Source organism: Apteryx mantelli, chromosome 8 (genome assembly GCF_036417845.1).
Source record: "Apteryx mantelli isolate bAptMan1 chromosome 8, bAptMan1.hap1, whole genome shotgun sequence".
NCBI classification, from domain to species: domain Eukaryota; kingdom Metazoa; phylum Chordata; class Aves; order Apterygiformes; family Apterygidae; genus Apteryx; species Apteryx mantelli.
The window spans coordinates 30,220,608-30,237,324 of record NC_089985.1 but is presented as its reverse complement, the minus strand read 5'-3'; the positions used below and the strand labels follow the sequence as shown (position 1 = coordinate 30,237,324).

Genomic DNA, 16,717 nt, shown 5'->3' with positions numbered 1-16,717 from the left:
AAGTATGCAAGGCAAAAGACATTTCTGAGACTTGAGGCTTTCAGTATGCATCCTACAGTGTTTTCACACCAACAAAATAAATGAGATTTGTCTTCAAAATGGACAAAGCACTGATTCTCATAAGGGGCTAAATATAGGATTCAATTAGAAGTACACCACTGCTTTTGAGCTATTGATACATAAAGATAGCCATCTTACCAGAGAAAAACCATCCATGAACAGATGGGATTTTTTTTTTTCTAAACCAAACGTGTTCACCATCAAAAATAGATCAACTAACATTTTGAGCAAACAAATTTCACACTCTTGGTTTTTCACAAAAATGAGCTTGATCATCTTACATTACAGAATCATTTTGAAATACGAACATAATGAACAGATAATCAGAGAACCAAAAAGCACCCATATTACTACTTTATTGTTTTTTGCAAATGTTCAGCTAAAACACTGAAATCTCCAGCAGAGCCCATACTTTTTCTCCATCTGAGGTCTGTATTACTAGTAGCAAGGAGCAGCATGACAAACCATATTATTTCATCACTGCTTCCTGGTACTCCTTTCCATTTGCAAAGAATGCCACCATCGCTACTATAGGATGTTTTAAACAACTCCCTACACTATTTGCAGTAGCCTATAGAGACACCATCACAACTAAAAGATTTGCATCTGGGAATAAATGCAACTAACTTGCTACTAGATTTGGAAAATAAAGGGAGAACCTTATCAAGATGGGAGGGGCAGTAAGTAAGAGGAAGGGCAGCTCATACAGAATTATGTGGATAACTTGATGAACTGTGATCCATTAAAACGCGTTTTAATACAGTTAAGGGAAGGTATTCAGGAAAAAGAAATGCAAGCCATGCTTACAAAATGGGAGTTTGAAATCAGAGGTTCAGAAAGTGATTCAAAGGCCATTGCAGAGAACTGTGTCCCCAGGTCAATGCCATGGACAAAAGGGCTAAAGGGCTGTTGCAAAACGGTGGCAAGATGTGGCCGCCACTTCTCCTCTTCTAGGCCTTAGTGAGACAGTTAGTTCTGGTGACTGGAATTTAAAAACACACTGAAAAGTCTGGAAGATCAGAGAAGGACTACAAAAATTCTCTCTAATCATAAAACCAAAAATCAACCCATTCTTCTGCAATGAAAAAGACAAAGCTTTCAACCTAACTCCTACAAAAGAAGCTGAAGAAATGCCTTGACCACAGTCTGTAGTTTGCTTCGCAGGGAGAATGCACTGAAGAGCAGAAGTATCTAACCTAGCTGGCACAGGGGTACAGTATCCAGTGTCTGAACCCAAAAATGCACAAACCAAGCTTGAAATAAATACAGATTTGTGAAAGCAATGATTATTTGCCATTTTTACAAATCACACAGGAGATGGGTAAATTCTCCACCATTTAGTCTTCAAATCATGATTTGATGGCCTCCTAAAAGCTACATGCTAGCTCATCCACAGCTGTTCAAGTACATGCAGAAATTGCTACGTGAAATTATACAACCCATGCTATGCAAGAGGTCAGAGTAGAAGAGTATAATGATCTGATTTCTGGCCTTAAAATCTATGAATCTACACTGAAGATAAAAATTTTAAGGAGGTAGTTTTACTGTTTTTCTATATCACCTAGCTAATACGAGCATTACTGACACTCTCTCTCTCTCTCAAAAAAAAAAAAGTATTAAATATTTCTGCCCCCCAACATCTCTCACTCCACTGGATAACTTCCATGGGGATTTAAACAGGCACTCTCTTGCAAAGGCAAGAGACCAGCTCTAGCTACTCAGTTTAGTCTCAGTTTTCATGTGATCATGAATGACGTGGATGTTAACCGAGGATGCTGCTTAGGACACGCATACGTGTTGCAGAGCAGCAGTAAGTGGGTTAAACACAGGTCCAAGGCCTAAAGGCACAAGTCAGACCCTGTGCTGCTGCAGTCCTCACGCAAACATGGGCCCCAGCGTACCGCTGATCACTGACAACATGCTCAGAGCTGCGCGAGAGCAAAGCCCAGAGCCATCCTGTCCAAAGCTACACCAGCACCTCTCCAGGCTCAGGAGTCCCTGAGGCACAAGTCCCTGAAGGCTGAAAGACAACACCAGGAAGGCATCACTATATATTTAGTCTATTCTGTTCTCTACTCCACTCTCTGCAGGCCTTTGTACCAACCACTGCTGCATAAGGGATTTGGGGCTAGGGAGACTGTTGATCTAAGAGCTGATGCTAGCTTTAGGAACAAAGAAAAGAGAAGGCAAATTACAAAGCTGTGGTCTGTTGTAGGTAGCTACCCAAACTAATTCACATGACTCTAGTGCAAGTACCAGAGCAAAAAGAGCATGGCTGTAAATGCAGAGAAAGTTCTGTTGTCTGCTTTCAGGATGGTCCCTGCTCTCAGAGAATCCTACTTACCTTGACATCTGCAACATTCAGTTACAGGCAGGCAGCATTTTGATATTTTAAGGGGAAGCATGGAATCCATTTATTTCTAAATATACACATGAAGACTGAGGACACCAAAAACAAAGCTGCACAATAACTGCGGCTAATACTTCAACCTGTCCTTTAATGATGCATCCACTATGCCTCAGATCCCAGGGTTTCCCTAAACAATATTTTACATGCTTGTTTTACTGGTGGAATTTGTCAAGCTAGTCAAGGTGGAATTATAGAAAATTAGTATTTACCTGTGTTACAATGCCTGGATCAGGTCAAACCATTACACATAATCATTACATGCAGTGTTTTAGGGACAGGCATGCAAACAAAGAAAACAAGAAGCAGAAATAGATGCAAGGCAGCAATGGAGAAGCCTCAGGTCCAGCTTGTTGGACTGGACCCTACCGCCCAGCTCTGCAAAGCAGCTCTGTTTTCTCGAACACAAGAGCAAGTTTGTCCCCATATCAACATATCACCTTCCTGTTTTTTCTTGTAAGGCATCTTGTAAGAGATCTCTTGTAAGAGATCATTTAAGCAAACCTGACACCCACAAATCCATGGGCCCTGATGGGATGCACCCACAAGTGCTGAGGGAGCTGGCGGACGTTATTGCTAAGCCACTCTCCATCATCTTTGAAAGGTCATGGAGGACAGGAGAGGTGCCCGAGGACTGGAAGAAAGCCAATGTCACCCCAGTCTTCAAAAAGGGCAAGAAGGAGGACCCAGGGAACTACAGGCCAGTCAGCCTCACCTCCATCCCTGGAAAGGTGATGGAGCAGCTCATCCTGGAAGCCATCTCCAAGCATGTGGAGGACAAGAAGGTGATCAGGAGTAGTCAGCATGGCTTCACCAAGGGGAAATCATGCCTAACCAATCTGATGGCCTTCTATGATGGAATGACTGGCTGGGTAGATGAGGGGAGAGCAGTGGATGTTGTCTACCTAGACTTCAGCAAGGCTTTTGACACTGTCTCCCATAGCATCCTCATAGACAAGCTCAGGAAGTGTGGGTTAGATGAGTGGACAGTGAGGTGGATTGAGAACTGGCTGAATGGCAGAGCTCAGAGAGTTGTGATCAGTGGCACAGAGTCTAGTTGGAGGCCTGTAGCTAGCGGTGTCCCCCAGGGGTCAGTACTGGGTCCAGTCTTGTTCAACTTCTTCATCAATGACCTGGATGAAGGGACAGAGTGCACCCTCAGCAAGTTTGCTGACGATACAAAACTGGGAGGAGTGGCTGATACCCCAGAGGGCTGTGCTGCCATTCAAAGAGACTTGGACAGGCTGGAGAGGTGGGCAGAGAGGAACCTCATGAAGTTCAACAAAGGGAAGTGCAGGGTCCTGCACCTGGGGAAGAATAACCCCATGCACCAGGACAGGTTGGGGGTTGACCTGCTGGAAAGCAGCTCTGCCGAGAAGGACCTGGGAGTGCTGGTGGACACCAAGTTAAGCATGAGGCAGCAATGTGCCCTTGTGGCCAAGAAGGCCAATGGTATCCTGGGCTGCATCAGGAAGAGTGTTGCCAGCAGGTCCAGGGAGGTGATCCTCCCCCTCTACTCAGCCCTGGTGAGGCCACATCTGGAGTACTGCGTCCAGTTCTGGGCTCCCCAGTACAAGAGGGATGTGGCACTACTGGAGCAAGTCCAGCGAAGGGCCACAAAGATGATGAGGGGACTGGAGCATCTCTCTTATGAGGAAAGGCTGAGAGAGCTGGGCCTGTTTAGCCTAGAGAAGAGAAGGCTGAGAGGAGATCTTATTAACGTGTACAAGTATCTGAAGGGAGGGTGTCGAGAGGATGGGGCCAGACTCTTTTCAGTGGTGCCGAGCAACAGGACGCGAGGAAATGGGCACAAACTGAAACACAGACACTTCCATCTTAACATGAGGAAAAACTTTTTCACTGTGAGGGTGACAGAGCACTGGAACAGGTTGCCCAGAGAGGTGGTGGAGTCTCCTTCTCTGGAGATATTCAAAACGCGCCTGGATGCAATCCTGTGCAATGTGCTCTAGGTGACCCTGCTGAGCAGGGGGGTTGGACTAGATGATCTCCAGAGGTCCCTTCCAGCCTCAGCGATTCTGTGATCTCCTCAGCCCAATTAGCCTCCAAGAAACACCGCTAATGGCTAAAAAAAAAAAAAAAAAAAAAAAAATCTGTACAACACACATCTTTCTGATGTAAAGAGACTATCCCTTGCAAGGGCAGGAAAGCCTCATGATAGTTCAGATTTTGGTTCTCTGCTGCCAAGAGGTGGTGAGAGGCCAGGGACCAGCCATCGCCAGCACACACTCACTGCTGCAAGCTCTCCCCAGTTCCCCTCCAACAAAACCAAAGTTTGCTCTGTATCTCTAGAAATCAGAAGGTGCAAATTGTTTGTTTACCACGTATCACTTTGCACATAATTGGCCTAAGTTCTCTCTCAGTTCTTTCATTCTACAAGGTCACTTTTGAAGTGGTTTTCTTCTTTTAAGCCCTTTGAAATTCTGTGCAAGACAAACCAAGATGTATTTTGGTTAGAAAACACTTTGGGTGGGTCACCTAGTCTCTTCCTTTGGCTAACAGAAGCTGTGCCCAGGACATCAAAAAAAACCTAATTAAAAAAAAAAACCTACCAAAACACATTGCTGATGATCTCTGGTGACAGTATTGATTTTTTGTCCTGGTCTCTCTGCATTTTGTTTTAAGAGAGATTTTTTTGGTTGTTTTTTATTTTATTAGAGTAAATGACATATTTCCAAAGGCTGGAAAAGAACATCTTTTAACTGACAATTGAACTGAACATTAAATGAAATCTGCAAAGCCATTTTTCCCATGCACAATCAAAAGCTGACAAACAGGGAAGCACAGAGTGCTTAAAAAAAGAAAAGAAAAAAAACACACAAGCAAGCTGAGGGAGAAAGTGTAAAACAGTCATCCTGAATCATCTCCAAGCTGCTCTAATGGAATTAGGGTCACCCTGACAGAAACACAGTCAGATCACAGAGAAAATTTAATAATTTCTTACTGCAGTCTGTAAAAGCAGAGGAGGATTTGAAAGTGCTTTCTGCCAAATTAGCACTTCAGTACACACCACTCACGCACACGTGGCCCCTCCTGCTCACCTTCTCCCCGTAACACCTCACCGGGGGCTGCGAGCCACCGAGTCCGTCCTGCTCGCAGAGGGAACCCGGACAGCACCTCTTTTCTGACCCGGTGCCATGTGCTTAACCTCCGGATGCCCCTTCACTTCCTCAGCGCTGACGTTACTTGCAGCTCCCGTGAGCTCGCTTCCAAGAGAGGCACCGTAGCGCGCGCGCGCGCCCAGCACTAATCCCACTGCCGAAACGTACTCAATCTGTTTTATCTCACGCGTTAACATCTAGCTATCAGCCAGCTGCCTAATTGTCAGGAAGCTACAGCAGCAACAGTAAAATCTGTTGTGACAACAACGGCTACAAAACACAGACTGAGGAGGTAGGGAAGCCCAGGTCTGCGTGGTCTCCGGAGCATCGCGGTGGCCCCAAACACCACCGCAGTCTGCCAGCAGCCGCAGCACAGCTGAGCCGCAACGACTCCCTCTCTGCCCTCAATCCCCACCATTGCTATAAAGAGCAATTTTGCAGACTGACTAGGAATTCAAACACGGGGATAATCCTGCTCCCTCTATTCTACTGCTTTTCATTGGAGAAATGTAAGAGTGCTCCGCAGATACAGAGCCCACCATCCCTACACTGTCATCAAGCAGCGCTGTGCCAGGGAAAGGAAGAACCAGAGGGAAGCCCCAAGAACCATATTACAACCCCAAGTCACGTTACATCAGGGACCAGCTGGACAAATACATTGTCTTTGAGGCCAACAAGATGCTTGGAGGACAAAAAAAAAAAACCCCAAGAGGGTGCACATGGAGTGCTCCTTCCACTGTGCCCCTTCCTCGCTTCTGCAACAAGCTCCAGCACCCACACGTTATCGTACCTTCCCCTCACCCCTCCTTCCTCGCCTGAACCAGGATCCCCCAATGCCATATTCACTATCACATCTCACCATCTGCATCGCTGACAGCAGCATAGGAAACATGCAGGGTTTGGGGAGGATCTTTTTCCTTCTGTTTTTAAAACAGAACAAAGTTTCTGCCTCTAGGATATTCATCTCTTCCTGAAATCTTACTGTTCCGATTTCCTAGAGCCACTGAGGAAAGAGGAACAAATGCAACCTCTTGCAGTCCTGCAACACATTGGAAACGCAGACATTTTCCTCCCCTTCTGGTTCTCGAATGCAGAGATGCAGAGCAGGCCTTTTCACACAGCTCCTGCCACTGAGAAAGACTCAGTAGGGCAAGATAACAGAAAAGTTCCAAGTTACTAAATGCATAGAGCAACGCTTTCCATCCTAGGAAACCCTTGGTTAAACTGTGATGGTCGTGGTAGTTAAAAGGTCATTCTCCTGCAGATCTGCCTTCCAGATTAGGAAAAGGAATTCAGAGTCTCTCTAAGCCAGAGAAAAAGGCATACATACAGATTTGTTTGCTTCTCAAGAGAGGAAGTGTTGCACATCTGAGACATCAATATTTGGATCTGGGACTGGGAAACAGAGCCAGTTTTGTTAAATCTAAGCACGTGGAATTATTCCACAAAATTAGCAAACCATATCTACTGCAGATTACCTTTATAACACAAACTGTCCTAGGACATCTTAAACTCCACCAGCTTTTGTATACCTGATGGAGTGATACTTTTGTCCTTTGTGAGGGCTAGGATAAAGATAATAAACCTATGAGAATTTTTCTATACCTCAGAATGTGATACATACACCTTACTGTGCCAGACTCCAAAATGAGCTAAAATCTGTAGATATAAACTAAACTAAATAAACATCTTCCAGCAGCATCAGCAGCCAAGAGACAAAGCTGAGGAAGGAGGCAGCTGCTGCAAAATGATGGCTGCCCCCAGTTTAGCTGGCATCTCAGAGACTCGTACAGACTGCACACTGATCCACTATCCGTGCAAACCACCGCTAGTGATGACAAAAACAGTGAAATTTGTACCTTTCTTCATATTCCCGCTCACTGTCCTCTCCAGCTTCTCTAAATCTACTCCTCCCCTTCAGTCAAGGACATTTCAGCCCCCCAGTCTGTCTTCTCCCTTCAGCCAGGCTCTTCCCAACTGGTATCAAGTTCTCCTTCAACTTTCACAGAATCACAACTTAATTACAAGCCTGGTGACAAACTGCAGCTGGAGGGAGAAGCAGATGGTTGGTGGCAGCACAGGAGGCACATCGCAGTCACCTCTCTGTTCTGGCTCAGGCGCCCCAGGAGCCCTGGGCACTTTCAGAGGCACTGAATATTCACAACTGCCAAAGCATCTACAACAAACATTCAAATGTTTGGCCTGCTCTGAAAAGCAAATCTTCTAAAACTATTACATGTTAACACACAAAAGCATTCAATGATGCACAGGTATGTGCAGCTACCAACCAAAGCACCATGCCTACATGTGACGGGCTGCCCTGCTCTGAGGTGGTGGCAGAGAGCTGCAGTGAAGACTGACTTCCTAAGGCACGCTTTCCACCTCAGAAATTGCACCACTTCTCATTGTGGTGAGGAACTGCCAGCAGCCAGGAAGCTGCACAACAAAAATGTTTGGTGGAGAAGACAATCCCATTCAAAAGAGAAGTAGGCAAACAGGAGGACATCTGGAGCATGTTGTGGTGTGGGAAGATGTGAAGGGAGGAAAGAAACCAGTTACTGATTAAAAAAAATTTTTTTTAATTTAAAAAAGGGAAAAAATAAAAAGAAGGGGAGGTGCCTTTAGATATGATTGCACAAATAACTTGGAATAGCCTAGCAAATACATGCCATGAGTTATGACTACACAGTGAACCTGCAAGGTTTCCTGCGCTCTGCACAACACGCTCGCTTCAAGGCATTTTCACTAGCCCACCATTAGCCCAGTTTCTCCTCTTGTCTCTCCACAATGGCCTTTTGTGCACACCTTTCTCATTTCTCTCCTCGATAGAGATAATCAAAGGCAGACACAGTGGCTCCGCAAGACTATCAGAACAACAGAGGTGGACACAGCAGCTTAAAGCACCCCACAAGGAAATGTTGCGCTTTAATTCTACTGAAATACAGGTCTAGGAGAGTCACACCAGCAGGGAAAAATTTCGCATCCTTTCCCAGCAGCTCTCAGTCACCCAGATGACTCGAGAGACACCCCTCAGTGCTACAGAAATCATGAGAGCTAGTAAAAGAACAAGGAAAATAAAGTAACAGAGATTACTGTGACCACAATATTTCTCTCTTCCTCCACCCCCAATTTTCTTTACTCATCTGTAGATGTTAAAAATCAAATTGTCAGGTTTTGATCTTGCAGCTGTTACAGAAGCTCTTCTTGTGTTTGAATAAATTTTGTGAGTCTTTTTAGTTCTACTTGTGCCCCTTCAGACACATACCGCTTATCTGCATTGCACACACTGGAAAAAAAACAGATATTTTGGGGGTTATTCCCTAGTCCTCAGTGTTTCCTTTCCTTTACATGCAAAGAAGGTTTAATATTTGTTGAAAGAAAATTTGCAAGGTATTCAAGGTTTCAAAAATTATAATGGTACTTACTGTCCGCTCCTGCTGAAGGCAGCATCAAGCAGCACAGAATGACTGCTGGCACAGTGAATACTGGGACGCAGAAGTTAGGCACCATATTCCAAAGCAGAGCGAGTCCTCTTCCGTCTGAGGCAAGTGGTCAGTACATTCAGCGTTACAGACACAGACTCACTCCTGTAAACCGAGAGGCAGGGGGAGAGAAAAGGAAAATGATCAAATACAATACTTGGATTAACTGTTGATATCACAAAGTACACTGTAGATACATAAATACAGATGTATCTAAGTGAAATTTAACCATCTTTCCGATTTGCCTTCTCCAAAGCAAAGAAAATTGTCTTGGGAATTGGCTTGACTCGGGCATCTGCTTGGATATAGAAATAAAAAAATGCCTTGAAATTCAACCAAAAGGACAAGTATTTAAAAGGAATGTAATTCCTGTGTATCTTCTCCTTTATCTTTTCTATAGAATAGACTCATTTTACTTAAAGGTAAAAGTTTGCCTACAGTTTGTCTGTTAAGACAAATTTTAAAGGATGGGGGCTCAGTCTTTCAGCGCTGGGCATCTCAATGCAAGCTCAAGAGTCCTTCAAGAGTCAATGAGACTTTCTTTAGCTAAGCTGCAACTGAAAGTTGGTAACAAAACGTTAATAATAAAAAAAAATCTCACATTGGCAGATGTCAGCCTGAAATTCAGTGACAACCAGCAGGGTGATGGGGAAAAGACTTAAGACCTGAAGGTTTCCTGAGACTGCAGCAGTGCCTTGGTGAAATGAGATGTCTAGTGCTGAACACACATGTGACATGATTCTGGGTCCCATGAGTATCCTTGAAGCAAAGTACCTGTGGGCGCACACCGTACACGGCATGACCCAGCACACTACTCTTGCTCACAGACATTTCAAAAGTATGCTTAAGTTTGCTCTAACAAAGGTATATTTGTTTTGCTGGATTTTTGGAAGAGGAATTGTCTTTTTCGGGGGGGGAGGGGAGGTAGCGGAGACAGAGCCATTGATGGAAGTAAGTATTGCAAGTTATGAACATATTTACTTCTGACAAAAACATAAAGTGTTCAAAAAATGCCAGCTATGACAGTGTTTGGGAAAATCCGCAGGAAATCTCAGGAGAATCCATCTAGGCAAATATTTACATTGCATCATACTAACAAACAGCAGATCACAATTTTTCTCCATTCTGTTACTATATTTGCACAGTAAATCTTTTCACACGTTATAATATCATACAATACAAAGAAATCTTTATTTATGCAATGTCTTCTACAGCCAAGACATCTGAAAATACTTTACAAAATAACCTAGTTCTAGCTTAGATGCAGAGAGAATACTGATCATCTCATCCTGCTTTTATTACCTCAATGAAAAAAATAAATCCAAGTAAGCTCAGCGGCAAGATTTTGCATGCTGAAAGAAAGGCGCTTCATATGAGCCACACATTCAGTTCCCTTTGTTGATCTCCAGCCTCCAAATCCTCATTTGTCTCTCGCCAAAGAATTACTAAAAGCACCATTAACATGTCTTACACTGCAGAGACGGATACAAATAGCTGTATCTTTATAGCAGCATCAACTCTTTTCCAAAGGGAAACTCAATTCAATCCCCAAGCAGTTTGCCCAGCGTTAGACAGCTCTCCAAATACAGCACACGAGGGAACGAGAAGTGGTGCCTGGATTAAGAGTGAAGATTAAGTCTCTAAATTCTGTGTGCACGGTGCTAATTTGTGCAGTCCAGAAAAACAAACCCACTGAAGCACACGTTAAGCAGCATTACATCTGGCTCAACAGCAGCCAGAATTTTAAGAGGCTACTCTTGGGAAAAAAACACCGAGGGTTGAAATTACTGTGTCAAAACTAATGATGTGTGTCAAACTCTCTCAGATTAGGACAGAGAACAAGTTTTACAGGTGGTGCTGAAAACATCTTAGGTATGTATCAGACCACATTGAGGATGAATAGCTTTCAGAGAGCTTTTCCTCTTTCATTCACTTCCATTAACAACAAAAGTGCCTGATCTAATGGAGTATCTTGAGTGCAGATTGCTCAGAAGTCATGTGAATGGCACCTCCATGGCCCTCATTCAGGAGCAACTCTCAGGAACACAAAAACCTCAGCTAAAGAATAGGTCTGTCTCTTGATTTCTGTCTCCTTTCAGCAAATGTATTCAAGGTCTCTCCAGTTTCAGGCTTGACAGATTTAAAACTTTCCTCTCGAGCCCATGAGATACATACAACTTGCACCATGCAAAACTGATGAATTGTCAGTTACTCTACCAGATTCTTTATAGACTTGATCTTTTTGCAACTGTTTAGTGCTCTGTAATAATTTACCATCTGGAAGATAAGCCAGACTTTCTTATGCAAGACTGCTGTCTGTCCCTCCAAATGTAATAGAGCACCTTTGGCCCTCAAAAGGAAGATTCTTCTCCACTCCCTCTTTCTACCTTTGCTCTGTATATAGAAAAGTTGACTGCATACAATATTTAAAGCCCTTTAGATTGAAATGGTTTAAATTTTTATAAAACTGAGTAACTGTCATTCTCTTCTGAAACTGAAAACATGAAAAAGACTCTCCAAGTGGTCCAGCTCTCCCATTTTTAGAAGACAATTGCTCTCCCCCCAACAAAACAACCCGATATTCAAAGTGGGATGTTAGCTGAAACACAGTTAACCCTTTGAAGGCCAATGTTACTTTCAGAGTCATGAACAGCATCCTTGAACCAAAGCTACAGCCTTTGGGGTAGAAAATTCTGGTTTCCTGAAGTAGAAAGGCAGCATAAGAAGGAAATTAGCTATAAATCAAGTGAGGTAGACTTCGGTAATGAATTAAATAGATTATACTGACAACCAACTAATGCTCTTAATACCCTTACATTCCATTTGCCCCCACAACCTAATGCCTCTTCAAGCTGCTGTCTTGCATCTGGAATTGTCTCCCATGACCTCAAGTTCCTTCCTTTAAACCCTCATTTAATCTCACTGCTTTTGCTAGCATCCCACTACTAATATTGCATCTGGGAGCCCAGATACTGTTCGGAAAGGTCTTTCAAAAATGCATGTACATTCTCATTGCCACTTCTGCATCTGGTCCTGGCAATATTATAAACCCTAGTCCACGTAACCCAAAAGGAGGCTGAGGTTAAGCATTCCAGATGGCTGTGTAAAAACATCTCTGAGTTTAGCAAGTTAAACTCCTTCCTCTGCTCCATACTCAATGTTAGAAACACCGAGTGCTAGTCTCGCAGAAAACTAAAAAGCTGGAAAGCACAACAAAAAAATAGCAAATGTTTTAAATATAGATGATTTTGCTGTGGGGCAGGTGGATGCAAAAGAGGAGGTCTTGAGAACATTTTTGAAACCTACATGGTTTGATTCTTTCAAACAAGCAGAAAAAGCTGGACTCATTTAAAACAGAGCCAAGAATACCAACAGCTCATATGGTACTAGGAAATTCTGGCAATGAGTATGTCCCACAGGAGGCTGAAAAGAGATTAGAAAAAGCAGTCAACTTTCAAGAGTCAAGAGGAACTGCAAACCAACACTGAGTAGCTTGTGTCCTCTATGAACTCTTCTGGAAGATAAACTGAACTGAAGAAAGTGTCACATGGGTCACTACCCAGGAATGGCACACTGAAGAGAAGCATCCCCAAAATAAACAAACCCATTACAAAATAGGGACAAAAGTTTTGCACTAATCCTCTCCCCTCCCCCCCCCCTTTTTTTTTTTTAAGTTTAACCTACCTAGGGGCAGATGTACCCCAAGTATCTGACAAGTCAGTACAGTGTTCCCTGTAGGAATCCCCACACACCCAAAGAACTGTCAGATTCAGTTTTGTGTGTGACTGCTGACATCCTGATTGTGGAGAAACACGGCAAGATTCTCTCTAGAAGCTTACAGGCCAGGAAGGCAAGTCCGGTGCATAAGCAACGTCCTTATCTGACCTGACAACAAAATAATACCTTCTCATAAAGGAAGCTGAAACAATTGTGTTTGCTTCTGAAATTGGAAACTTCTTAGGTGTTCTTGAGTCCAAAGACACAGGTCAGAAGATATCAACTGGAAGCCCTTCAAGTGCTAGTGAAAAAGGGGCTAAAACTGCATCAGCTTTTCCCAACTCTACCACATGTGCAACATAAAAAGAAAACCAATTTTCTTTCTGGACACCTACCCATAACCTTGTATTTTACACAAATACAGGAAGGAAAAGCTGTGCTCCAGAGGGACCCAATCACCACAATACTTTGGGGTGTCATATAAGCAATGTTAATTAAAAACTGACCAAGCAAGGAGGGGGCACATGTCACACAGAAAATGAGGTAGCTATTTGTTCTATTAAAAATGAGAACAATAATCGGTTACAGCTCAGCTGCTTCATTCAGGATATAACTTCTCATCTGAGCTCTGAATGAGGATGAGGAAAACCATGAGGCACCATATAATTCAAGAACATCATACTGCACACATTAAAAGTTGCAGAAGCACAGTTACACAGGGAGTTAATGACTTTTGAATGTTTCACTTCACAACATTAGTATTCCTTTAGCATAGATTCTTTGGGTTTCTTTAGCAAGAAATATAATATAAAGAGACTCAGGGAGTATAACAATATGGCCAAAAAAGACAAAATGAGTCTCATTTCACTCCAAATTCCCACAGTCAGGGAACATACTAGAGATATTCAGTGGGGAGGTATATGGAAGACGGTAACACCAAAGCAGATTTAGGGAGGAATTTCATATGAACTTGCAATACAATAAAATGGCCAAAAGCGAACGTGACTGCTACACTAGACAAAGGTATCACCTCAAGGACCCAGGTGTGAACAGGCCCAGGGCATCAGTTTGAAGAATCTCAAACCATCTGGAGAGAAGGGATGAGCAAAGTGATTCAGAACTGGGAAGGATAAATATCTCTGTCAAGTCACAAGCGCTAGACAGACTGGCTGAGCAAGATGGGTTATTTGATAACCATCTGCAAGCACAAGGAGGATACAAACACCAAGAAAGGAGTGAAGGAGTATAATTAGCCATGGGCACATAACTGTGAGTAATGGAATGAGACGGAGCAAAGGAAAGTTTATGTTGAATATTTCCAGTAAACTTTCCAAAGAAGAAAACAGAAGAGAGAACAGACCCCAGCAGGAAAACATTCCATCATCTGAACTGATGAAGATTAAAAACAGGGAAATGAAAAAAAAACCCCCAACAAAACAAAACAAGACTCTAGAAAAAAAATCTTGAACACAGACAGATGGGGTGGGGGGAGAACGTACATAACAGCAATGAACAATGCAGTAGTACTTTAAAAAGATTCTCCTTCCTTATTTAGGCAAAGCATTAAAAAAACAAAAACAGTGTGAAGACTTCAGTAGCAAGCTGGCCCAGCTATGGATATCTGTGATTCTGAACACACAAACGCAAACTTGATCCAAGGAGAGGAGCAGAGGGAAAGACAAGTGTTTAGGTAGGATACAAGCACAGCTTGGATATTGCTGTCCGCTTAATTGGCCACATTTGCTTCTGAAGATATTAATTTCTAAAGGTGTCACTGCCTGCAGGCAAAGAGAGATGGTCCTAGATAAAAAGGAGGATTTTTTCCACTGGAACAGGGATTATGAAGGGCCCTGTTAAATAACTACAGTGATAAGTCATACCATTCATTTAAAATATAGATCAGCCTTGGGCCTTACAAGCCCAGCCATCATTCACACTGAACACTAAATACAGATCACTGTAGATCATCCTATCTAAGTGCATAGGTTCTTAATGCCTGCTGTAAAGTCTCCTAAAAAGAAATAAACTATTACATGCATATCACCCTTCCAACTGAGGTCTTTATTATTTTTATAGGAATAAGCCCAGCAGTGCAATCAGACACATGGATTGAACAACCAGGGCAGTAGAAAATCCTACAAAAATTAAAGAGAAATTCAGCTATTCCCTAACTACCAGCAAACTCTACTAATGTTGAGGAACATGCTTGTGCATCAACCATTCCTACAAGGATTCCTGCACTACTACTTCAAATTACTATACAAATGACATTATATTCTTAATATAAATGACCACACACTTACAGACTTCCATTCAGCACAATAGCAAACAGGATAAACTAAATCACATGGTACCAAATCCTCTCCTCTGAACTCCAGTTCCTCAGCATACGGCCTTGGACACCCAGGATGTATAACATAAGGTTTTCAAATAAAGAGAAGGGACAGCCGGAAAATCTGTCCTTTGGGGCTTGCTGCTCACAGCATACTGCAGCTGATTTCTACTTACTGTACAGCTGCGGTGCCACTATTCCTGCATCGGGCTTCAGCAATGCCAAACCCATCGGTCTCACATCTCTCAGACTGACGCAAACAGCCAAAGCGGATCAGACATAAGGTCTGGTGAGCACCAGCACTATTTTAACCAAAACAGCAAGAACGCAAATGATTTATCAGATGAGTGATAATCTATCCTTCACTTCAAGAATCTGCATGGTGCCTCTTGGCTTGAGAGCAAATTAAACCCTATGAATAATCCCTACAGCCCCTCATTTCTTCCTAGCCTACTGTAAGAGTTCACATTCTTTAGCTCTTTCTTCCCAGCAGTTTCCTTGTTCAAGTCTCCATCCCTCTGAACCAGTCTACGTCAGCAGTCTCCTTTCAGAGATGGGTGAGCAGTGCTACACAGGCAAGATCCATTGTATTCTTCTTATACACTCAGTAGCTCATTCCTAATGCACCCTTGCCATTAGAAAACTTTGCTACTTCACTCTCCCTTTATGGAGCATGAAAAATGTATTAAATCACTGAAATCCAAAAAACAGTTTAGAGACCTCTTTTCCAAATAATCTACTACAAGGGAAAATGATTATTTAGTTGAGTTTTTGCTTTCTCTTTCCTATCACTTTCTTATTTATAACAATGCTCTTCCTCTAACCCCATGTCTACTCAGCTTCTTTAGTGTCCTCACTTTAGAAATTTTTGTGAGACCTTTGGGAATACGAGCAAATTTTAAGCCTGCTCCTGTCTGCTCTTGGACATTTAAATTTCAAGCAGCTATTGGAACAGTTTTCCTTTGCCAAATCCATTACAGTTAGACTCTATGAACACATGATCTTTCAAGTATTTTGTTCTCTTACTAATTACTGCTTCAATCTGTGTACAAGTAATATAGGTAAAGAATTTTCTTCTGGAAAAGTATCTCTTTTTAATGAAAAATCCCTTACTTCTGCTGGAAGTTCAGCTGTGTTTTATACAGTATAGCATATTATTGGGGTCTGCTCATTTACTGCTTTTCAGATTAATAGCTTATTCCAAAGCTGCCTTTGTGAGGACCTCAATTTCAGTAACTTGCTTATCTTTATCATTTAGAAAGACTGGATATAGTACTAGGTCTTCCACAACATTTTTAGCAGTTAAAAATTGATGCAGATGAATCACTTCCCTTTTTAGCAGTATCCTTTTCTCCCTTAATTGCTGTCTTTAACCTCCCATCATCCATTAAGCCCAGTTTTCGCACAAGACAATGGCTTCTGCTTTGCTTAAATAATTTATCTTCTATGTACAGACATTAGATCTTCAAAGCCCACCTTGGATCTCTCAGTTTTCCTTTTATGCTTGTTATACTTTATGCTCTCTACTACTAATATCTGGGAGTTGGATTTCCAAATTTTGAAGCATCTCTCTTCAGCTCAAACAGCTTCTCAAACCTGC

At 42.6% G+C, this 16,717-nt stretch overlaps 1 protein-coding gene across 6 annotated transcripts in view; it reads right to left on the bottom strand.

The window, feature by feature from the left end:
• The window catches only part of PTPRF (protein tyrosine phosphatase receptor type F), a 398,429-nt gene that overhangs the window by 248,773 nt on the left and 132,939 nt on the right, over window positions 1–16,717 (bottom strand). For all 6 annotated transcript variants that reach the window (XM_067301063.1, XM_067301065.1, XM_067301066.1 and 3 more), the window contains one exon: window positions 9,012–9,173. In XM_067301063.1, the coding sequence (XP_067157164.1) occupies window positions 9,012–9,096 (85 nt within the window). In that variant the 5' untranslated portion in view covers window positions 9,097–9,173. The remainder of the gene's footprint in view (window positions 1–9,011; window positions 9,174–16,717) is intronic.